The sequence below is a fragment of the Pelodiscus sinensis genome, chromosome 4 (genome assembly GCF_052426305.1).
Source record: "Pelodiscus sinensis isolate ZL-2025 chromosome 4, ASM5242630v1, whole genome shotgun sequence".
NCBI lineage: Eukaryota > Metazoa > Chordata > Testudines > Trionychidae > Pelodiscus > Pelodiscus sinensis.
In genome coordinates this window covers 92,149,509-92,167,658 of record NC_143055.1, presented here as the reverse complement: position 1 = coordinate 92,167,658, position 18,150 = coordinate 92,149,509, and the positions used below count along the sequence as shown (strand labels likewise).

The 18,150-nt window shown below is 44.8% G+C and overlaps 1 protein-coding gene across 2 annotated transcripts in view; it reads right to left on the bottom strand.

Annotated features, from left to right (window-relative positions):
* Positions 1-17,786, bottom strand: part of NAA15 (N-alpha-acetyltransferase 15, NatA auxiliary subunit) — a 72,838-nt gene extending 55,052 nt beyond the window's left edge. Inside the window, exon 1 of one of the 2 annotated variants that reach the window (XM_075929931.2) lies at positions 17,455-17,786. In XM_075929931.2, the coding sequence (XP_075786046.1) occupies positions 17,455-17,508 (54 nt within the window). In that variant the 5' untranslated portion in view covers positions 17,509-17,786. Of the gene's footprint in view, positions 1-2,788; positions 5,821-17,454 lie in introns of those variants that run through there. The other variant, XM_089777984.1, reaches the window with a different exon arrangement.
* Positions 17,787-18,150: the final 364 nt, after the last annotated feature.

The window sequence follows — 18,150 nt, the reverse complement described above, 5'->3', positions numbered from 1 at the left end:
AAAGCCCCGATCGCTATTTTCACGATCGGGGCTTTTTTGCCGAAAACAAATCTGAGCTGTCTACACTGGCATAGTATTTCCGCAAGAACACTGACAATCTTACATGAGATCGTCAGTGCTTTTGCGGAAATTCAAGCGGCCAGTGTAGACAGCTGGCAAGCTTTTGCCAGTCTAGATGCACCTTCAGTGTAAAAGTGCTCAGCACAAGATCAATTGTTGTGGTATGCCTGTTGCAGTTCCTTCACTTTAACATGGCATTTTTTAATCCTTTCTCTACATCCTCTGTGCTATTTTTTGAAGATTGTCCATATTCTACAGCTATGCTTGCAGAGGCTCTTCTCCCCACAGACCCAGGAGACACAATACATCTGTCCATATCAAGGAAAAGTCAGTTGAATGAGTGGAGCTGGTTTGGTCAAGTTGGGTAGCTGAACACTCAAAGGAGAGCTATTAGATGTGCTCACCAAGCTGGGCAATTAGGAAAATTCAGTGGGTGTTTTAAACAGGGTATGGGGGTAGCTTCCAGTCTCTTTGACTCTAGCAATGGAACTCAGAATATTGACTAGAATAGTTACGGCAGCTGGGAATGGGGCACTGTGGGTCAGTTGCAGGAACACTGTTTTGGTCAATACAGGTCACCCGCTGTCTTCACTTGCACTACATGAACTTAAGTAGTTCAATCAGGGCTCAGTTGGAAAGGTAGATTACTGTGTGACTAACTGAGCATCACTGACAAATCTGAAAGTATTCAGTAGACGCTAAAGAAGTTAAAATGTATAACTGCTGAAAATGTCAGCAGTTAAATGTGGAGGGTCCAGCGGTCCCACCTGTCCCCCTGCACTGCTGCGTATCAGAGGCAGCAATGAGGGGGGAGCGACTCCCCAGGAGCTGGTGTGTGTAGGGAGAAAGCCTGCGTGTATCAGTGAAGGTTAAGCAATGAGCCAGGCTCATCAGTTAACCATGTACACAGTTACACTTTCACATCCCTAGCAGACATATGCACAAATAAGGTTGATGCAAAGCCACTTATGTCAACTTAACTTTGTAATTGTAGACTAGGTCACAGACATATATCATGTGGTTACTAAATAAAGGTTTCTGAAAACATTTATCAAGCTTAATTTGAATTTGATTTTTAATTTATCATGTGATTTTTAGCTATTTATTCCTGAATATAATTATAACATCTCACTAATCACAAAAATACTATACAGGAAGTCCCCGGGTTACGTACAAGATAGGGACTGTAGGTTTGTTCTTAAGTTGAATCTGTATGCAAGTTGGAACTGGCGTCCAGATTCAGCCGCTGCTGAAACTGATCAGTTTCAACAGCGACTGAATCTGATCAGTTTCAACAGCGGCTGAATCTGGACGCCAGTTCTGACTTACATACAGATTCAACTTAAGAACCCCAGGCATCCCCAAGTCAGTTGCTGCTGAAACTGATCAGCGGCTGATTCCAGGAAGCCCAGGGCAGGGGCTTCCTGTAGTCAGCCACTGGCCAGTTTCATCAGCGGCTGACTTGGGGATGCCTGGGGCAGAGCAGCTGGGGTGCTGCTGGGCTGGTCCAGTAGCGCCGCCGCTCCTCGGCGCTACTGGACCAACTCAGCAGCACCCAAGCTGCTCTGCCCCAGGCGTCCTGATTCAGCCGCTGCTGAAACTGACCAGCAGTGGCTGAATCAGGATGCCTGGGGCAGAGCAGCTGGGGTGCTGCCGGGTTGGTCCAGTAGCGCCCAGAGCGGCGCTATGGGACCAACCGGCAGCGCCCCAGCTGCTGTACCACAGGCGTCCGGAGCAAAGCCGCGGAGCACGGGGGCAGCGGGACAGCCCAGATGCGCGTGGCTGTCCTGCTGCCCACGTGTTCCGCCGCTTTGCTTCCTCTCCCTGGTCTGCTGGAGACCACGGAGAAGGAGGATCCCGTTCATAACTGCGGATCCGACATAAGTCGGATCCGCGTAACTCACGGACTACCTGTACTGCAAAGAAATGGAAAGCAGAAAAGCATTTGAACTTTCTATTAGTGTCAGGTACAAGTTCAGCAATTTAGCAAGTCTGGAGAATTTCCCTCTTGGTAAATCAGAGATTGTCTTCTCCTGAAGAAATATGGTCTTCATTCCTGGAAGTATATAGTTAAGATGCTCTTAGCAACAAGGAGTTGGTCCATGTCATGAGGATTGTATCCTTTTCTTTTCTCTTCTCCCTTTGTCTTGTTCTTGCTAATTATATTCAATTGAAAGTAGCTAATAAATGTTATTTATATATCTATTTTTTTAACCCTTACTAAGAAGTTTTCAGATCATTACAGATCTGAACCAGATTTTTTCCCCAGCTAATGGGAAGCCAGTAGGAAGTCAAATACTAAATTGAATATTTTTTCTCCTTACAGGAATAACACCAGATCTATTCTGCTTCTTTAATATTTTCAACACAGTAGCACTAAGACTTAGACGCTTCTCCACGGATCACTACCTTGTAGTGGTGGAGAGGCTTGTGTGTTCCAATGACCCCCGAGAGTGATGTTGCCTGGAGTTATGTGCTCCCTTAGGGTGTGTCTAGACTACATCCCTCTTTCGACAGAGGGATGTAAATTAGGCACTTCAAAATTGCAAATGAAGCTGGGATTTGAATTTCCCGCGTTCCATTTGCATAATCACATCATGGCGCTATTTCGAAAAAGCACTATTTTGAAAGTAAAATCACAGTCTAGGCACAGTTCTTTCGAAAAGCCTATGGTTTACAGGACCTTTTGAAAAAGCCTGGACAACCTACGGACATCACTTGGTGATACCTTTCAAGGACTTTCAACGCTGCCTCCGCAAGAACTTGAAGATCAAATGGGAAGACAAGCGCACTAACATCAGTATTTTGGAAGAGGCAAAGACCACCAGCATTGAGATAATGATCATCCATCAGCAACTTTGCAGGACTGGTCATGTTGTCCAGATACCAGATCACCACCTTCCAAAACAGGTCCTGTTTTCTCAGCTGAAAGAAGGGTACTATTACATGGGAGGACAACAGAAACGTTATAAGACTTGCTAAACAATAACTTAAAGAAGTGCAACATTGGCATTGACACTTGGGAGACACGTGCCCATTATCACTCAGAATGGAGAGAAGTCCTACGCAATGGCTCCCTGCATTTTGAATTTTCCAGCTGACAAGCTGTGGAGAAGCAGCACAGGAGGAAGGGGAGACTGGCTTCTAATTATGGTCAACAGCCTTCTTCTGTACCTGGAAACATCTGTGCTCATTGTAACAGAACTTGTGGTTCAAGGATCAGCCTGAACAGCCACCTGAGTGTCCACACGCCCATGGAAGATGATCATACTCAGCAATGAGTGATGCATCAAAAGACTCAGATACATGTATTAGGAATAATAAAATGGGTTTATTTATGTAAATGTGTAACTGCTGAAAAATTCACCAGTTACATGTTTACAAGCAGGGTAGGGACGGAAGCAACCACTCTCCCGCGCCCCTGTTTCATAGGGATCAACATGGAATGGGGGGGGAAAGGAGGAGGTAGCCCGTGGGGAGCTGGCCCTGTGCTGTTGCTTCTGTATCAGAGGAAGCGGCACGGGGGGAGGAGCAGGCAGCTCCATGGATGTTCAGGGAGCCGACTTGAAAGCCAATTCCCCATTCACACCAGCTCCCGCCTCTCCCCTTCCCCTGCTGCTGTCTCTAATACATAGGCAGTAGCACCGAGGTGGGGAAGGGGAGGCACTACGTGTAACTGTACACATTAATGGATGAGCCCTGGCTCATCAGTTAACCATATACAACATGTTCTCATCCCTAACATAATATGTGCAACGTGAAACACTTGGATAGAGTTTCACCAATTTAAACATAGTGATTTAAAAGTTGTGGAGCAATCTGGGGCAGAACATTCCCATGGGCTCTCAAGTACAAAGTTACACATAAGCTTTAAACCTTTGGGGGTTACATTATATTTCCTCACAACTACAAGAAAAATAGTTATGTGAATGAAATCCTTGAGGTTTTACAACAGCAGCAGGAGATTCTCCAAAATAAAATTATTTAAATAAGCTCTCCAAGTTACTGGTCCTGAACAAGGGGTTTTGCTAGACTAGGGAAGGTCAATTTCAGCCCCATTGCCAGACTTCACTCCTGGTTCCAGCTGCTGACCCCTTGACTGGTTGCTGCTGCCTCACTTGGGCTCCTGCAGCAGGCTATGTGACTGAACTTGTTGGGCTGCCACCGCTGGATCGACTGTCCTGCAGCAGGCCTCCTAACCAGGCCCTTCTGCTACCCAAGTCTATGCCATGGAGAGGCTTGTAATTGTGCATTGTCAACCAGCAGGTGATGTTAAGCAGATATGCTTATAACACCTGGTCAGCAGGAGGTAGACAAGTTCAGGGAGCTTTTCCCACAGGAGTCCCGCCAAGAATTCTGGGCCCTATCTGAAGATCGGAAGGTAGTCTCCCATACGGCCTTGCAGGCAGCCTTGCACATACGACGCCTCTGGTCTCTGCGAGCATGACTAATGAAAGTGCACAACCCAGCACGTGCCTCACAATTCCTCAGGACATTCTGCACTCCCTCAACTGGTGGCTGCAGGAGCCTGTAGTCTGTGCAGGTGTTCCATTTACCAGGGAGCCTATCAATGCAACTGGTCACAGATGCATCAGACATGGGATGGGATCTTTTGGAACTCTGGACTCGTGGTCCCTTACAGAACGGTCCCTTTACATAAGTGTCAGGGAGCTCAGCAAAGTCAGATGTAGCCTGTCAGGTGTTTCTGTCTCACTTAAGACGAGGTGTCCTTGGTCCTGATAAACTACACGGCAGAAATGTACTATATCAACAATTTGTTCTTCTCCCTGTGTCAGGAGCCCTGCTCCTTTGAGATTTTTGCATCACCCATGATATCCACCAGCATACCTTCTGGGGAATCAGAATGTCTTAGCAGACAAGCTCAACAGATCAATCAGGGCTCAAGAATGGTCCCTCGAGGGTGGGACCATTTTCTGGAAGTGGGACATTTTCTGGAAGTAGGGTCAACCCCAATTTGATGTGTGCGCCTCCCACAGAAACAAAAAGCGTCCAGACTACTGCTCCTGCCTTGGCCATGGGGCCGGGTTCTATGGTGGATGCCCTACAAGTAAAATGGCCTCTCCTGCCACTGTACATGTTTCCATCTTTCCCTCTAAAACACAAGATCCTTATCAGGGTCAAGCGGTTCAGAGCCTTGTGATCCTGGTGGCACCTGCATGGCTTCACCAGCACTGTTTTCCAACTCTCCTGGACCTACCATTAGAAGAACCAATGGTGCTTCCGTTGGTACCAGACCTAATCTCCCAGGACCTCGGAGAGGGGCAGTTGTGCCACCTCAATTTTCAATCGCTCCACTTTCCAGCATGGAAACTTTGTGGTTAACTGGGGCTGAATGCCTCTGTTCTGAGGCAGTAAGGAAGGTCCTGTTGGAGAACAGGAAATTCTCCACTAGAACTGCTTACTTGGCAGAGTGGAGGTGCTTCTCCTTGTGGGCCTCCCAGAGGGCGTGAAGCCAGCGGAGGGCCCCATCCATCTCATTCTGGACTACCTCCTAGACCATGGGTGGGCAATAAATTTTAAAAGGGGGCCACTTCATAAATTTCTGAAGTGGCTCTGGGCTGCTCAAGAACGGGTGAGACCTTGGACAAAAGGGATAGGGCTAGGAGACTTCCTCCCTCCCCCTCCACAGACCCTGATTGGTCTGGGGTGGAGGAGCACATGAAGCTTCCCCCACCCATCCCTAGAGAGAATCAGCAATTCCCTCTAGGCATCACAACAGGAGGAGACCTCGCGCACTCCCTCCACCCCCAGGCCAATCAGAGCCTGGGGGCGGGAGGGAGCGTACAAAGTTTCTTGCACCCTGCTCCCATCCTGCCAGGGGTGCAGGATAGCTAAAGAAAAATGCCAGCTGTTTTAAAACAGCCGGGATTTCTCTCTAGCCACTGTGCACCCTTGGAGTGGGGAGACTTCACACACTCCCCTGCCCCCAGGTATCAATTGGCCTGGGGGTGGGGGAACAGCAGGGCGGCACAGACCAGATCCAGCAGCTTGGCAGGCCGGATTTGGCACGTGGAGGCTCCTTTGCCCACCCCAGTCCTAGACCTTAGGCAGCAGGGCCTTTCCATATCGTCCCTCCGGTTTCACCCAGGTGAAGAGGGCAGGATGGTATTTGTGAAGGTGCTGGTTAAGCGATTAAGCTGGTTACAGTCATACCCACAGATTTGCCAGCCCGTAACAGTTTGGGATATTAACCTTGTTCTCAAGAAGCTGATGAGCCCCTCATTTGAGCCCTTGGACACTTGCTCCATGAAACACCTTACATGGAAGGTAGCTTTTTTGTGCCATTACATCGGCCAGGAGAGCGTCCTCACCTCTGAGCCACCTTATACAGCTTTCTTTAATGATAGGGACAGGGTTCGCCCTCCCCCTGCATTTCTCCCTAAAGTGGTATCTCATATTCACATGTCCCAGGACATCTACCTTACAGTTTTCTTCCCAAAGCCTCACTCAACCCGTAAACAGAGATCCCTGCACTCCTTACATGTCAGGAGAGCTTTGGCATTTTATATAGATAGGATGAGAACATTTCGTAGGTCACCTCAACTCTTGATTTCCATATCCAAAAGGATGAAGGGCTTCTCGATATCAGCCCAGCGTTTGTCATCATCAGGACTCAACAAATCAGTGTATCTACTCGCCACGGGCGAGTAGGTTTCAGCCAGTCACCCCGTTCACCGGCAGCGTGCGCATGCGCAGTGCGGGGCTGGCGAGTGGATTTCGCCGCAGTTTGTCAAGCCCTGGTCATCATGGATCACATCCTGCACTAAAACATGTTATGACCTTGCCAACAGGCCAGCAGCCCCCTTACAGCCCATTCCATGAGGGTGCTGGCATCATCTACAGACTTCGTGGAACAGGTGCCCATTCTTGACATCTGTAGGGCAGCCACCTGGTTGTTGGTGCATACATTCACAAGCCATTATGCCATTGCGCAGCAGGCCAGAGATGATGCGACCTTTGGCAGGGCTGTGCTGCAGTCCATTTCCAGTTAGTCTCCGCCTCCTGTGGTAGAGCTAGGGAGTCACCTAAGGGGAATGGATGTCCAAGCACTCAAAGAAAAAACGGTTACTTACCTCTTGTAACTGCTGTTCTTCAAGATGTCTTGCTCATGTTCATTCCAAATCCTACCTGCCTCACCTTCGTCGGAGGAGTCCAGCAAGAAGGAACTGAGGGGGGTAGAGGGCCAGCAGGGGTATATATGCACTGATAAAGCAGCGCCACTCCAGGGGGCTCCCTGGCTGGCCCAACAGGTACTGCTGGGGGGAAAAAAATCCCTGAAATCCACGAATGCAGTGTGCACACACCTAAGTGGAATAGACATGAGCAACACATCTCAAAGAACAACAGTTATGAGAGGTGAGTCATTGTTTTTACCTCTGATATAAACATCCACGAACACAGTGCTATGTTGTGGAGGTGGGTTTTATGCTGATGGAAGAACTCTCTGACTGAGAGTGCCTTCATTATATATACAGTGCTGCAGCACTATATGTATAGACATGGCCTAAGTATCTACTTATAAGAAATGGGATTTCCAGAATTTGCTATTTAAATAGATAGTAAAAGACCTTTGTAATAGTGATGTTAAACATCGGTTAATTGAATAGTCGAGTAACCTCGTGAATTCTCATTGGTTGTTAGTCGACTATTCTATAGTCCCTGGGGGGCGGGCTGGCAGCAGTGTGGGGTGCCAGGCAGGAGCTAGTCCGTGATGAGAGCCAGTTTAAAAAAACAGCTCTTCTTGTTGAGCAGCTGCTTGTCGCCTTAGGCTGCTGCCTCTGATAAAGGGGCAGCAGCGAGGGGTGGCAATAGCCCTTGTCTGCATGATGGTCTGAGCTCCCAGACCCGTCGTGAACCAGAACTGAGCAGGGCTGCCTGCCTGCCTGGCTCCTAATACACTTAAAATGCTGACCCACAGAGGGGATATGTCCCGGACCCAACATGAGCCAGAACTAAGCCAGGCTGCTGGCTAGCCTGCTAAAAATTTACTGGTCGGGGAGGGAAATACATGTAGTCTATAGCATTAACCTATGAACTTTTCCTTATCGGTTAATTGACTACGCTATTACATCCCTACTTTGTAGAAGATGCACTGTGCAATAAGACAAAATGTAAAGAAAAAGATCAATGATTTGTAGTATTTTGGATAGCATTTTTTTAACTGCAAAACTAATCATTACACAGAAGTTACTGTGTGTTTTATTCTATTATATACAAAACACTTGTTTTCTTCTTTATAATTAGATGAATCAGCTGCTCTTATTATACTGAAGTGTTCCTTTAATATCATCATGATGGCAAAGATATTTAAAGTTACTAATGCTGCCTGTGTTCGCTCTCTCACTCATATGTTCCACTTTAATTTACCTTTGAAAGTTAGGATTTGTTCAGAACAAAGACTATAATAAGCATTTTAAATGCATGAACAGATTTTTATTATTCAACATTTAAACACTCCTCTGCAGTTTTGTGAAATCCAAACCTAATAGTCTGCCAATGTACAACAAAGCAAATAAAACTTAACCATTCTAGTTCTATCACTGAAGGGACTAACAGTGATTTCAAAGTGCAGCTTGTATAGAAACAAAGATAGCACCATAAAGGGAAGGGGACACATTTTTAACTTTGCAGTTCAACTTGAAGAACAGCTGTTACAATACTTTGCATGCTAGAAACACTGGATCTTACTTCTCGATAGTTTAGCTGCATGTAGTTTAACAGAAATGTTTCATCTTCAGGTTTAAGGCAAGTCAACTAAGATACACACTGTAATCATCAAAAGTATGAAAATGTCTACACACATTTTAGATGTCCACGTTATTTTAGAAGGTACTCAAAATTACTCAAGAATTAAAATTTTATTATGATGCCCAGCATAATACAAGGTAAAAATAGCAGCAAGTTTTCTCTTTTGAACAACTATGGCCCTGATCTTATGATCATGAAGTCAACAGAAAGACACCTATTGACTTCAATGTGCTTTGGGTAAGAACCTAAGAGCTTATTACAAATTGAATCAAACACTTAACACCTGAGGCACTGAAATGGAGACTCCATAGTAATAGTTGGTGCTTTCTTGGGAAATGAACCAACTGGTTACAGACAGGGTAGTTAAAAATTCTAGATCCTTGTTTTTGTTTTCAGATGTTGGTAGGCCAAAGGAAGATAAATTGGTCTGACACTGACTTCCTATAAATAATATCTCCAAACTTCCCATTCGCACTGGAAAGGAAAATTTCTGTGATTGTGTAATTAAAAAACTATAAAAAATGGTAAGGTACATTGACGTCATATAGTCTATATTGTAGACACCAAGGATATCATCTTGGACATGAAAAATATCCATGAGAATACTGAACACTTTCCACTTATAGAAAGGATTAGAAAAAGCCAGACAAGATATCACAGAAAAAAAAAAACAAATAATCTTTCCCATATTACTGCCTGCCTTTTTGATCCACATTTCTAGGGTCAAGAGCTTTCTGATGATTAATTTGATTCAGCTGGTGGCATCATAGTAGCTGTTGCAAATGTTAAAGGATATACATACAAACAATTCTGATGGAGGTAGCAAATTATAAAGCAAGAAACAATCCATTCAGCTGTAAAACAACCCAAAGTGCAATCCCAGCAGTTGAATTAAAACAGCTCTCTCTATCATGGTGGAAAAGTTCATGACCATTTTGTAATCTAGCTAAAGCAGCAGAAATCCTTAATACTTCTATACTCCTATTGCATACACAAAACATTTAAAAATGACTTCCTTTACAATTGCTATGCTTTTTTTATTTCTGTTACCAAAGAAAATAATAAAAGAATGTGACAATTATCCCATACTGAACAGTTCATTTTTAGACTATTTTCTTTGTGTTTTTATTTTTTCTTAGTTAAAACAATGTTGTTAACCTTATTTGGTGTGTGGGGTTTTTTTTTTTTTTTTTTGGTAATGAAGCATAAGAGTCTAAGTTAAGTCTACTGGAGACTAGGGATGTTAAGAACTTGGTATTTAACTAATCCAGTAATCAATAAAAATTCTATTTTTAGGCAGCTGGCTCAGTACCGGCTTGTGCTGAGTCTGGGAGCAAACCCCGCTGTGGCTCTGCAACATAAAAGGCAGTAGGAGCCGGGCAGCCTGCCCACTCCTCTTCCCCCGACTGGCTCCTACTGCGTTTTAAATTTCAGAGCCTCAGCAGGGTTTGGTCCCAGACTGGGCATGAGCTGGAATTGAGCCTGGCTGCCTGCCAAGCCATCCTATCCACAGGGGGTCCCAGCAGGGAGTTGGAACCTCCCCTTGCAGCAGCAATCTCTACTCCTCCCTCCCTGCCACTCCCTGATAAAGGTAGCAGCAAAGGAAGGACAGGCAGCACTGTGGAAACGGTGCTGGGAAGTACCAGCTCCCTGCCCTGCTGCCTCTGATACAGAGGCAGCATGGGAAGGAGAAGGGGGGAAATGCGAGTAGTCGACTACTCCCTTTCATCCCTACTGGAGAGCACAAAGTCTTACTTTTTTTTGTTACAGTTATTATTCTAATAAATTAATGCTTTAAAATATTTGTCCATTTTTAACATTTCCATGATATTTGGTCAATGTTTACAAATGACCAACTATTTTGGACTGATCAAATGCCCCAACATATTTCAGCTGATACCACAGGGTAATTTCTATTTATCTTTTTTGCAGCTTCCTATTTAAGTTCCTCCTCTCTATTTAATAGCTCTAAAATCTGCACTGGCTGCTTAGAGTTTCCCAAAAAAGTGCCACAGAATAAAACTCCACTTGATTCTCATCTATTTCATTGGGTACACACAAAGGGTATGTCTAGACTACATGGCTCCATCGACGGAGCCATGTAGATGAGTTTACTAGACATAGAAAAATGAAGCGGCGATTTAAATAATTGCAGCTTCATTTACATCAAAATGGCCACTGCGCTGCACCGATCAGCTGTTTGGCAGCAGGGGAAGCCTTTGGCGACCACTCCAGTAACCCTCATTTCACGAGGCATAACGGAGTGGTTGACAAAGGCTTCCCCTGTCGACTGTGGTGCGTCCAGACTGCCCTGCTGTGCCGCCAAACACAGCGCAGCGGCCATTTTGATGTAAATTATTTAAATTGCCGCTTCATTTTTCTATGTCTAGTAAACTCATCTACATGGCTCCGTCAATGGAGCAAAGTAGTCTAGACATACCCAAAGTTATAAACAGCCACAATGAAAACTGACAAGTCTTGTCCATGATCACTCAGATACAATTTTGGAAAGGTCTGAGTAGCACTTTTCATAAAAGACTGATTTAAAGTATCACAGGTCCACTGAAATCACTTAAAAGAAAAAACCTTTCCCCCTACTAACTTCAGATGAGTCTTAAGAAATGAAGCGATGTTTCTTTTGTGAGGGCTGTAGAAAAAAATCTTTACAACCATCTTTACAACCATCTGAATTGTTCTTCCATTCATTGCTGGTAAAAATCCCGTGAGGAATACATGCTGACAAACTCATCAGAATCCATGAATCAGGTAAGTGTGAATCTTGCTCAAAAGGCAATCTTTCAGCATCAACTATCTTAGCAACTACTGCCTTATTTTTGGTCTCTCCTTCTTGGGAAAGTTATTCAAGAAGTGGCAGCAGGCCAAATAAAAACAACAGCTGACTTCCCTCTCTCTCTGGGATCCCTCGAATCAAGTAAGATTTCTCCTTGGACACCTATAACTAATGAGAGCGAAATGAGAAATTAGGCCAGTTCTGGCAAGGAACACTCTCTGGCAGTGGCTGCACATGAGGTCTCTTATCTCCATTGGCACGGACACCAGCAGCACTGATGCAGGCCTGTGTATGCTCCTTATGTCAGGCTATCTGATCTTCTTCATGGAGATGACACTTGATCTCAAAGTGTCAGGCACCACTCTTGATGGTGATTCTCCAGGTTACCCAATCTTCTATCTACCTCTTCCAGGTGTCAGCATCAATGCCACACTTTATCAAAGCATTCTTAAGGACAGCTCTGTAATGCTTCTTATGCCCACCACAAGATCTTGTCCTGGTGTTCAGCTAAGCCTAAAAAAATCTGGCATTCTGATCATGTAACCAGACCATTATAGCCGCCTGTGGGCAATTATTACCTCGATGCTGCAGAAATCAGCCTCTGCAAGGACACTAACATTGGGCCATCTGTCCTGCCACATGATGCCCAATATTTCCTCAGATACCTTTTGTGGAATTTCCCCACATCTTTAATATGATATCTATAGGGAGTCCAGATTTTTTTTTCTATCAGGCTTTAGGACTGAGTATGGTATAAAGATCATATTTGTAGCACAGATGGAGCATCTCTCTCGGGATGGAAGTTGAAGATCCATATTACTAGATCTGATGACATTTTTCAATACCAGGGATCATGAGTTTCTGATAGCTTAAATGAAGACTCTCACAGAAGTAGATGGAAGTATGTTAGGTCTGAGAACAGAATCAGCGTAAGAGCAGCAATACACAATTGCTCATCTTCCTCAAGGACCTGCATCTATCAAGTCCAGAAAGGTCAGGCTTGGCACTACTCTTACTCAACATCTGTGACACCAATTAAAAGTGAAAAGTGATAACAGCATTGATCTATTTTGTGTTATCTAAACAGATGTTATCTAAACTGAGGATGTCCAGAAAAAGAAAAAGAGGAGAGCCTCCTGACACCAAACAAATTACCAGGTTAGATTCAGTTGGAACAAAACAGCAAGTGGTATTTGTTGACAGGAGATACTATACAAAAGCAGTTGAGTTTGCATCCATCTGCTTTACTGAGACTATTCCCCAATCCAGACTACCATGCAACGCATAACCTCTGGGTTCTGCTAAATTCATACTTGCTTCTGGATTCCTAATTTCTGTATTTACAGCTATAGTTGACTAGGAGACTTTTCCTATTCCTGTCAGGTAAGGGCCTCAGATAAAATCTTGGATCACAAGCAAGGGTCTTTATTCTTCATGCTTAATCATGTAAGTGTGAAGAAAACAGAGAATCAAATGATGATAAATACTATAAACATTTGAGCAGAGAATTTTGTGTGTAAAATCTAGATATATTAAAATGTGTTTAATTATGTAATTGTTGCTAATTTCACCAGTTATCTGGGGAGATGGCAGGCAGTTTCCACTTGCTGACCCATGCTTCTGCCTCTGATACCTGTGCCCAGGCTCACTGGTTACCCATGTAAATGGTGATAGAAATGTAGCCGTGTTAGTCTGGTGTAGCTGAAACAAAAAACAGGACTATGTAGCACTTTAAAGACTAACAAGATGGTTTATTAGGTGATGAGCTTTCGTGGGCCAGAGCCACTTCCTCAGATCAAATAGTGGAAGAAAATTGGAACAACCATATATACCAAAGGAGACAATCAAAAAAATGAACACATTCAAAATGTGACTTTTACATCCCTAGTAAACTCCATGATATTATTGATGGTAGACAGCTATTTCAGTACTTACATAGTACTAAGAGCATAAAAAACGAACAAATGAATCTTTACCATTCCTGTAAAGTAGGGAAATATTATTCCCATTTTCACAGAAGCAGTAGCAGACTTCACCCAAGGTCACAAGGTGTCTGTGAACTGAATCTAGGCCTGAGTCCCAGTGCATAAAAGCTCATTAAATAGCATAAGTATTAACTGAATATTTGTCAAAAAAACTGTAAAATTTATCAGTTATTTGTAAACTTTAACTCAAAGCCTTGATTTTACTTTACCTTCTTTGCCTTTTTCTTCACTCCACTTTCTCCTTTCCTTCCAAGGAAACTGCATTTCCACATTACATTACAACTCATCAGCTACCAGAAAGGACAAACGTGTTGTTTTATATAATTTACTGACTGTGAAGTGGGTGTTTATTACTTTTCCCTCTTCTCAACCCCAATTTTAGTCCTTCACAATAAGCAGTTCCAGTATTAGATTCTGTCCAAGTGCAATTGAATGAAATAGACTCAATTCATATCAGTTTCACTAAGGTCCAAAGGGATCAAAATGAAACCATGAGAAATGACATCTCAGGACACCCTTCTTCCTTCTTCTGAAACCTGTGGAATCTCTTAGCAGTAGCAGAGGTACTGGAGCCATCTGTCCACAGATTTAAGATAACAGTCAATTAGTTTAATCTTGGTTTGCATTTTCATACTTTCATATCTCTAAGAGCTAAAGTAGAGGGATGGAGGGCAGTTCACCAGGGTTAGCCTATGATGGCCAATGGTGCTGTATTTACTACGTGTAGGGGTGCTTGCAGCTCCCATTGGCCACAGAACACCGTCCCTGGCAAATAGGAGCTGCAGGAAGCCGCATCCTGGTTCACACCCCGTGGAGGTGGAGGTAAATACTGCAGCAGCAGCCTGCCAGGGGCTAACCCTGGAGAACCACAGTCACCCCATGTGCCAGTTATTGCCCAATGCTGGGCTAAAGAAACATATTACAAAATTAAAGTTCAGCAGAAGATGGTAATCTGGGCAACTTACTTTTTCAGGCTTTGATTGTTTGTATTACAGTAATGCCAAAACATTACATGTGGTACAGAGCACATTCCCAGTAAAACAGCCACACATCTATGAGCAGATTAGGAAGATCGTACTCTAGTTAGTGCTTTTAGCAAACATCGATAAAACACACATACATAAGCGGAAGAACTGGTTTGCAAACAGATTTCTACATAAAGATTTCTGTTATAGATTTTTAATCTTGAGATCTTAAAAAAATTGGCATCTGCTCCAAACCTCTACTGATTAAAAGAAATTATTTCCCCAACAGACTGATCAGATTTTGTCCTATTTTTGTAAGGCATAACATTCAGGTTTTGAACTAAGAGTAAATTTTCTTAATAATAAAAATAAGTGAGACTCTGCTTAAGTATACAAAATTGGTTTAATGTCCAAAGTGTCTATGACCGTTTTAAATCTTTGCTTACAAAAATAAAATGGCAGTTTAGTTGCCTGAATTATTGATCTTATAACAACCTAAAGAACCAGTTTAGATTAGGGATGTGATAGTGTAAACACTTAACTGATGAGCTGTCTTTACAGAGGCAGTGGGTACATGTTTACCAAAATAAACTTCTTTTAACATCTCTAGCTTGGATGGTTGTGTATTCTGGTAAAAAAGTTCTTTGTAACAATATCATCTGCTGAGAAGCAATATACATCTTTTGGGTACCCTTTAGACTGGATCACACCTCTGCCTGCAGAAAAAGCCTTGAAACTGTAAGTCACTTTTTTATTTATAGAAAGAAATGTCATATCTGAAACAAGGTGGCATATTCCACATGTTCACTGGTTAAGCTTTCAATTGGACTACTTAAAAACTTATTTTTCTATCTACATATTTTATTTCGCAAAAAATCTGAAAATCACAGTGGTCTATAAACGTGAATAGTGGTCGCGAAAGGAAAGAGGACAGAAAGAGCAAGGAGCATTACAAAATAAAAACGAAAGTGTGTATCACAAAGGAACTGAAGTTATTCAGGCTATAAAGATTCACCCTGTAGCTTGATGACAATAGGTTTTTGTTGTTGTTGTTGCTTTAATTGGAAAAAGAGACCCCCACACAGGATGTGAAAACAAACCTTTGCACGGGCTAAACAAAATCTGTTTGGTCTGGAACAGACCGCAGCTTTTATGAATTGGACTAAATTAGATTAAACTGACTTTTTCAAAACTGGGACAAGCTTTATTGCTCCTTAATACTAGCTTCACTCAAATCCAGCTATGACAGAACACTCCAAGCCACACCTTTTGAAGTGGAATGCCAAGACAATTTCACACCTGAGAAACTTTTCAAAGCAAGTCTGAAGAGATTGCATGGCAAGGATTTAGAATGTACTTCTGTCCACATTTGGGTGGTAACTTTTCTTCTTTAACTGATGTTGTATGATAATACATACCTTTGCACGGTTTATTATGCAATTTTCTACAATTTTGTACATTTCTTTCTAGCATAGTATTTTTTAAACTAAACACTTCAAGCATTAAAGACAACAAATGTATAGAACTGCAATCTTCGGTTTCTCTGTACAAATCAACTGCCTTCATCTGTGGCGCCAATTACTATTTCTGTAGTCTGAAACATTTCAAATAAATTACAGTATTTGACTTAACATTCCTGATCTCTGGTAAGGCATAATAGTTTTAAGAGTCTTCAAAAACACACAAATACTATAGAATTTAAACTAACATGCAATATTTTGGAAAAAAATGTAGGCGAGCTCTACATGATATTTCAAGATTAAGTAATACAGGATGCTCTGATCATGAAGCTCTAATCATGAAATTAATGACGATAATTCATTAATTGATTCATCTTCTTACAATACTCCATTCACCCAAAGTGCCTTACAATCAAATTTCATACTGTACTGAATCAAAGCTCATGTGCTCTTATTATATTGCTTTGCATACTGAATTATGCATTCTTTTCAAGCACACTTATGGAAAGTCTTCATTTGCACCCTTAGTAATTATTTGCTGGAGCAGAGTTTGTTTCGTTAACATATGCCATAATCGGAATCCAGGAAAAGTTAACTGTCATAATGTTTTAGACTGACAAGGTTTAATTAGTCTAGGAAGTAATTCTAAAACCTTCACTATTTTACATTTCAACCTCCTAAAAAACACATTCCTCAGTGACTGACAAGAACTGTAACCTCCCCTCGCCATCCAATTCTGACTTTAAAACAAACCCACCGTAACTCAAAAGCTTCCAGCTACTGTAGAAACAGAACTGGTGAATTCGGGGTACTTTGAGAAGCCTTGGATCTCGCACTAGCTCGCATGTGACTCTCTTTACACAGCTCTGAAGTAGTCCGTATGATGCAAAATGCAAGGTGCACAAGGTGCTGGGCCCTCACCCGACCATAAGGAAAATAATTCACAATAAAAATTCACCAGTGCTCCCCCCTCAGCGAAACCCAGCTAGTGAAGCCAACTCTCCCCCTATCGCTCACCCACGGCAGCACGGGAGAAAGAGACTCAGACGGGGACTACTATCGTGGACGGTGTTGAAAACTCCCCCTCAACTGCAGACTTTTCGCCTATCTCCCGCTCAGCCCCTCCCCGGCCCCTCTTCTCCTGGGCCTCCTGCCCGATGCCAGGGAAAACCCTTCGTTCTCAGGCACCCGGGAGAGCAGGGAGCCTTGCACCCGCCCTCCCGCTCCTCTTTAGGGAGCAGCGGGGGGCAGGCTCCGAAGCCGGGAGGCTGCAGCAACCAGCGCAGCAGGGGTGACGAGAGGCGGCCCAGTCAGAGCTGCGGGGGCCCCCTAGGTCCCGTCCCCGACAAGCCGCCAGGGCCGCAGCTCCCTCCGCGCCCCGGAGCCAGGGGCCTGGCCAGGCGCCCCCCGCCCGGCTCACTCACCAGGATGCGCTTGAACAGCGCGTTCTCCTTGGGCGGGAGGCTCACGGACGGCATCGCTCCTGCTGCCTCGGCCGGCTCCGCTTGGAGGCTCCGGGGGGCGGGGTGTCTCCCGCCACCGCTCGGTCACCGCCGCCTTCCGGGACTCCCCGCCGGGCCGCCCCCGCCGCCTCCTGCTCGCGTCTGTCCCCGGCCCGGCCCCTCCAGGCCGCCGTATCCGCGCCGGGTCCCCCCTCGCCCCGCACCGACTCCCAGGCGACAGTTCACGTGGTAACTGAACAGGCCGGAGAGAGGCGCCGCCAAAATGGCCGCCGCCGCTTAGGATTTCCCCAGCCGGGTCACGGTGCTGAACGCGCATGCGCCGTGACCCTCTTGCCCAGCCGGCCGGCTCGGGAGCCGGTGCGGGGCATGCCGGGAAGTGGGGCCGCTCCCGAGTCCCGCCCTGGTGACTCAGGGCCCGTCCCTGGCGTCCCCGCTTGGGCTGTGGTGACTCTTCCCCAGCCCCCGCGGCAGCGAGAGCCGGGGCTGGAAAGAGGCCGTTCGGGGCCTTTGCACTTCCCATGGTGCCTCGCGGCAGCGCTCAGCCCTCCCCGGCTCACGGCCCGGCCCGGCTCTTCCCGCAGGGCGGGCTCCGGGCCGCCGCTGTGGGCGGGGTGCAGCGGCCCCGCGAGCTGGCTGCGGGCGTGTCTCTCCCGCCCG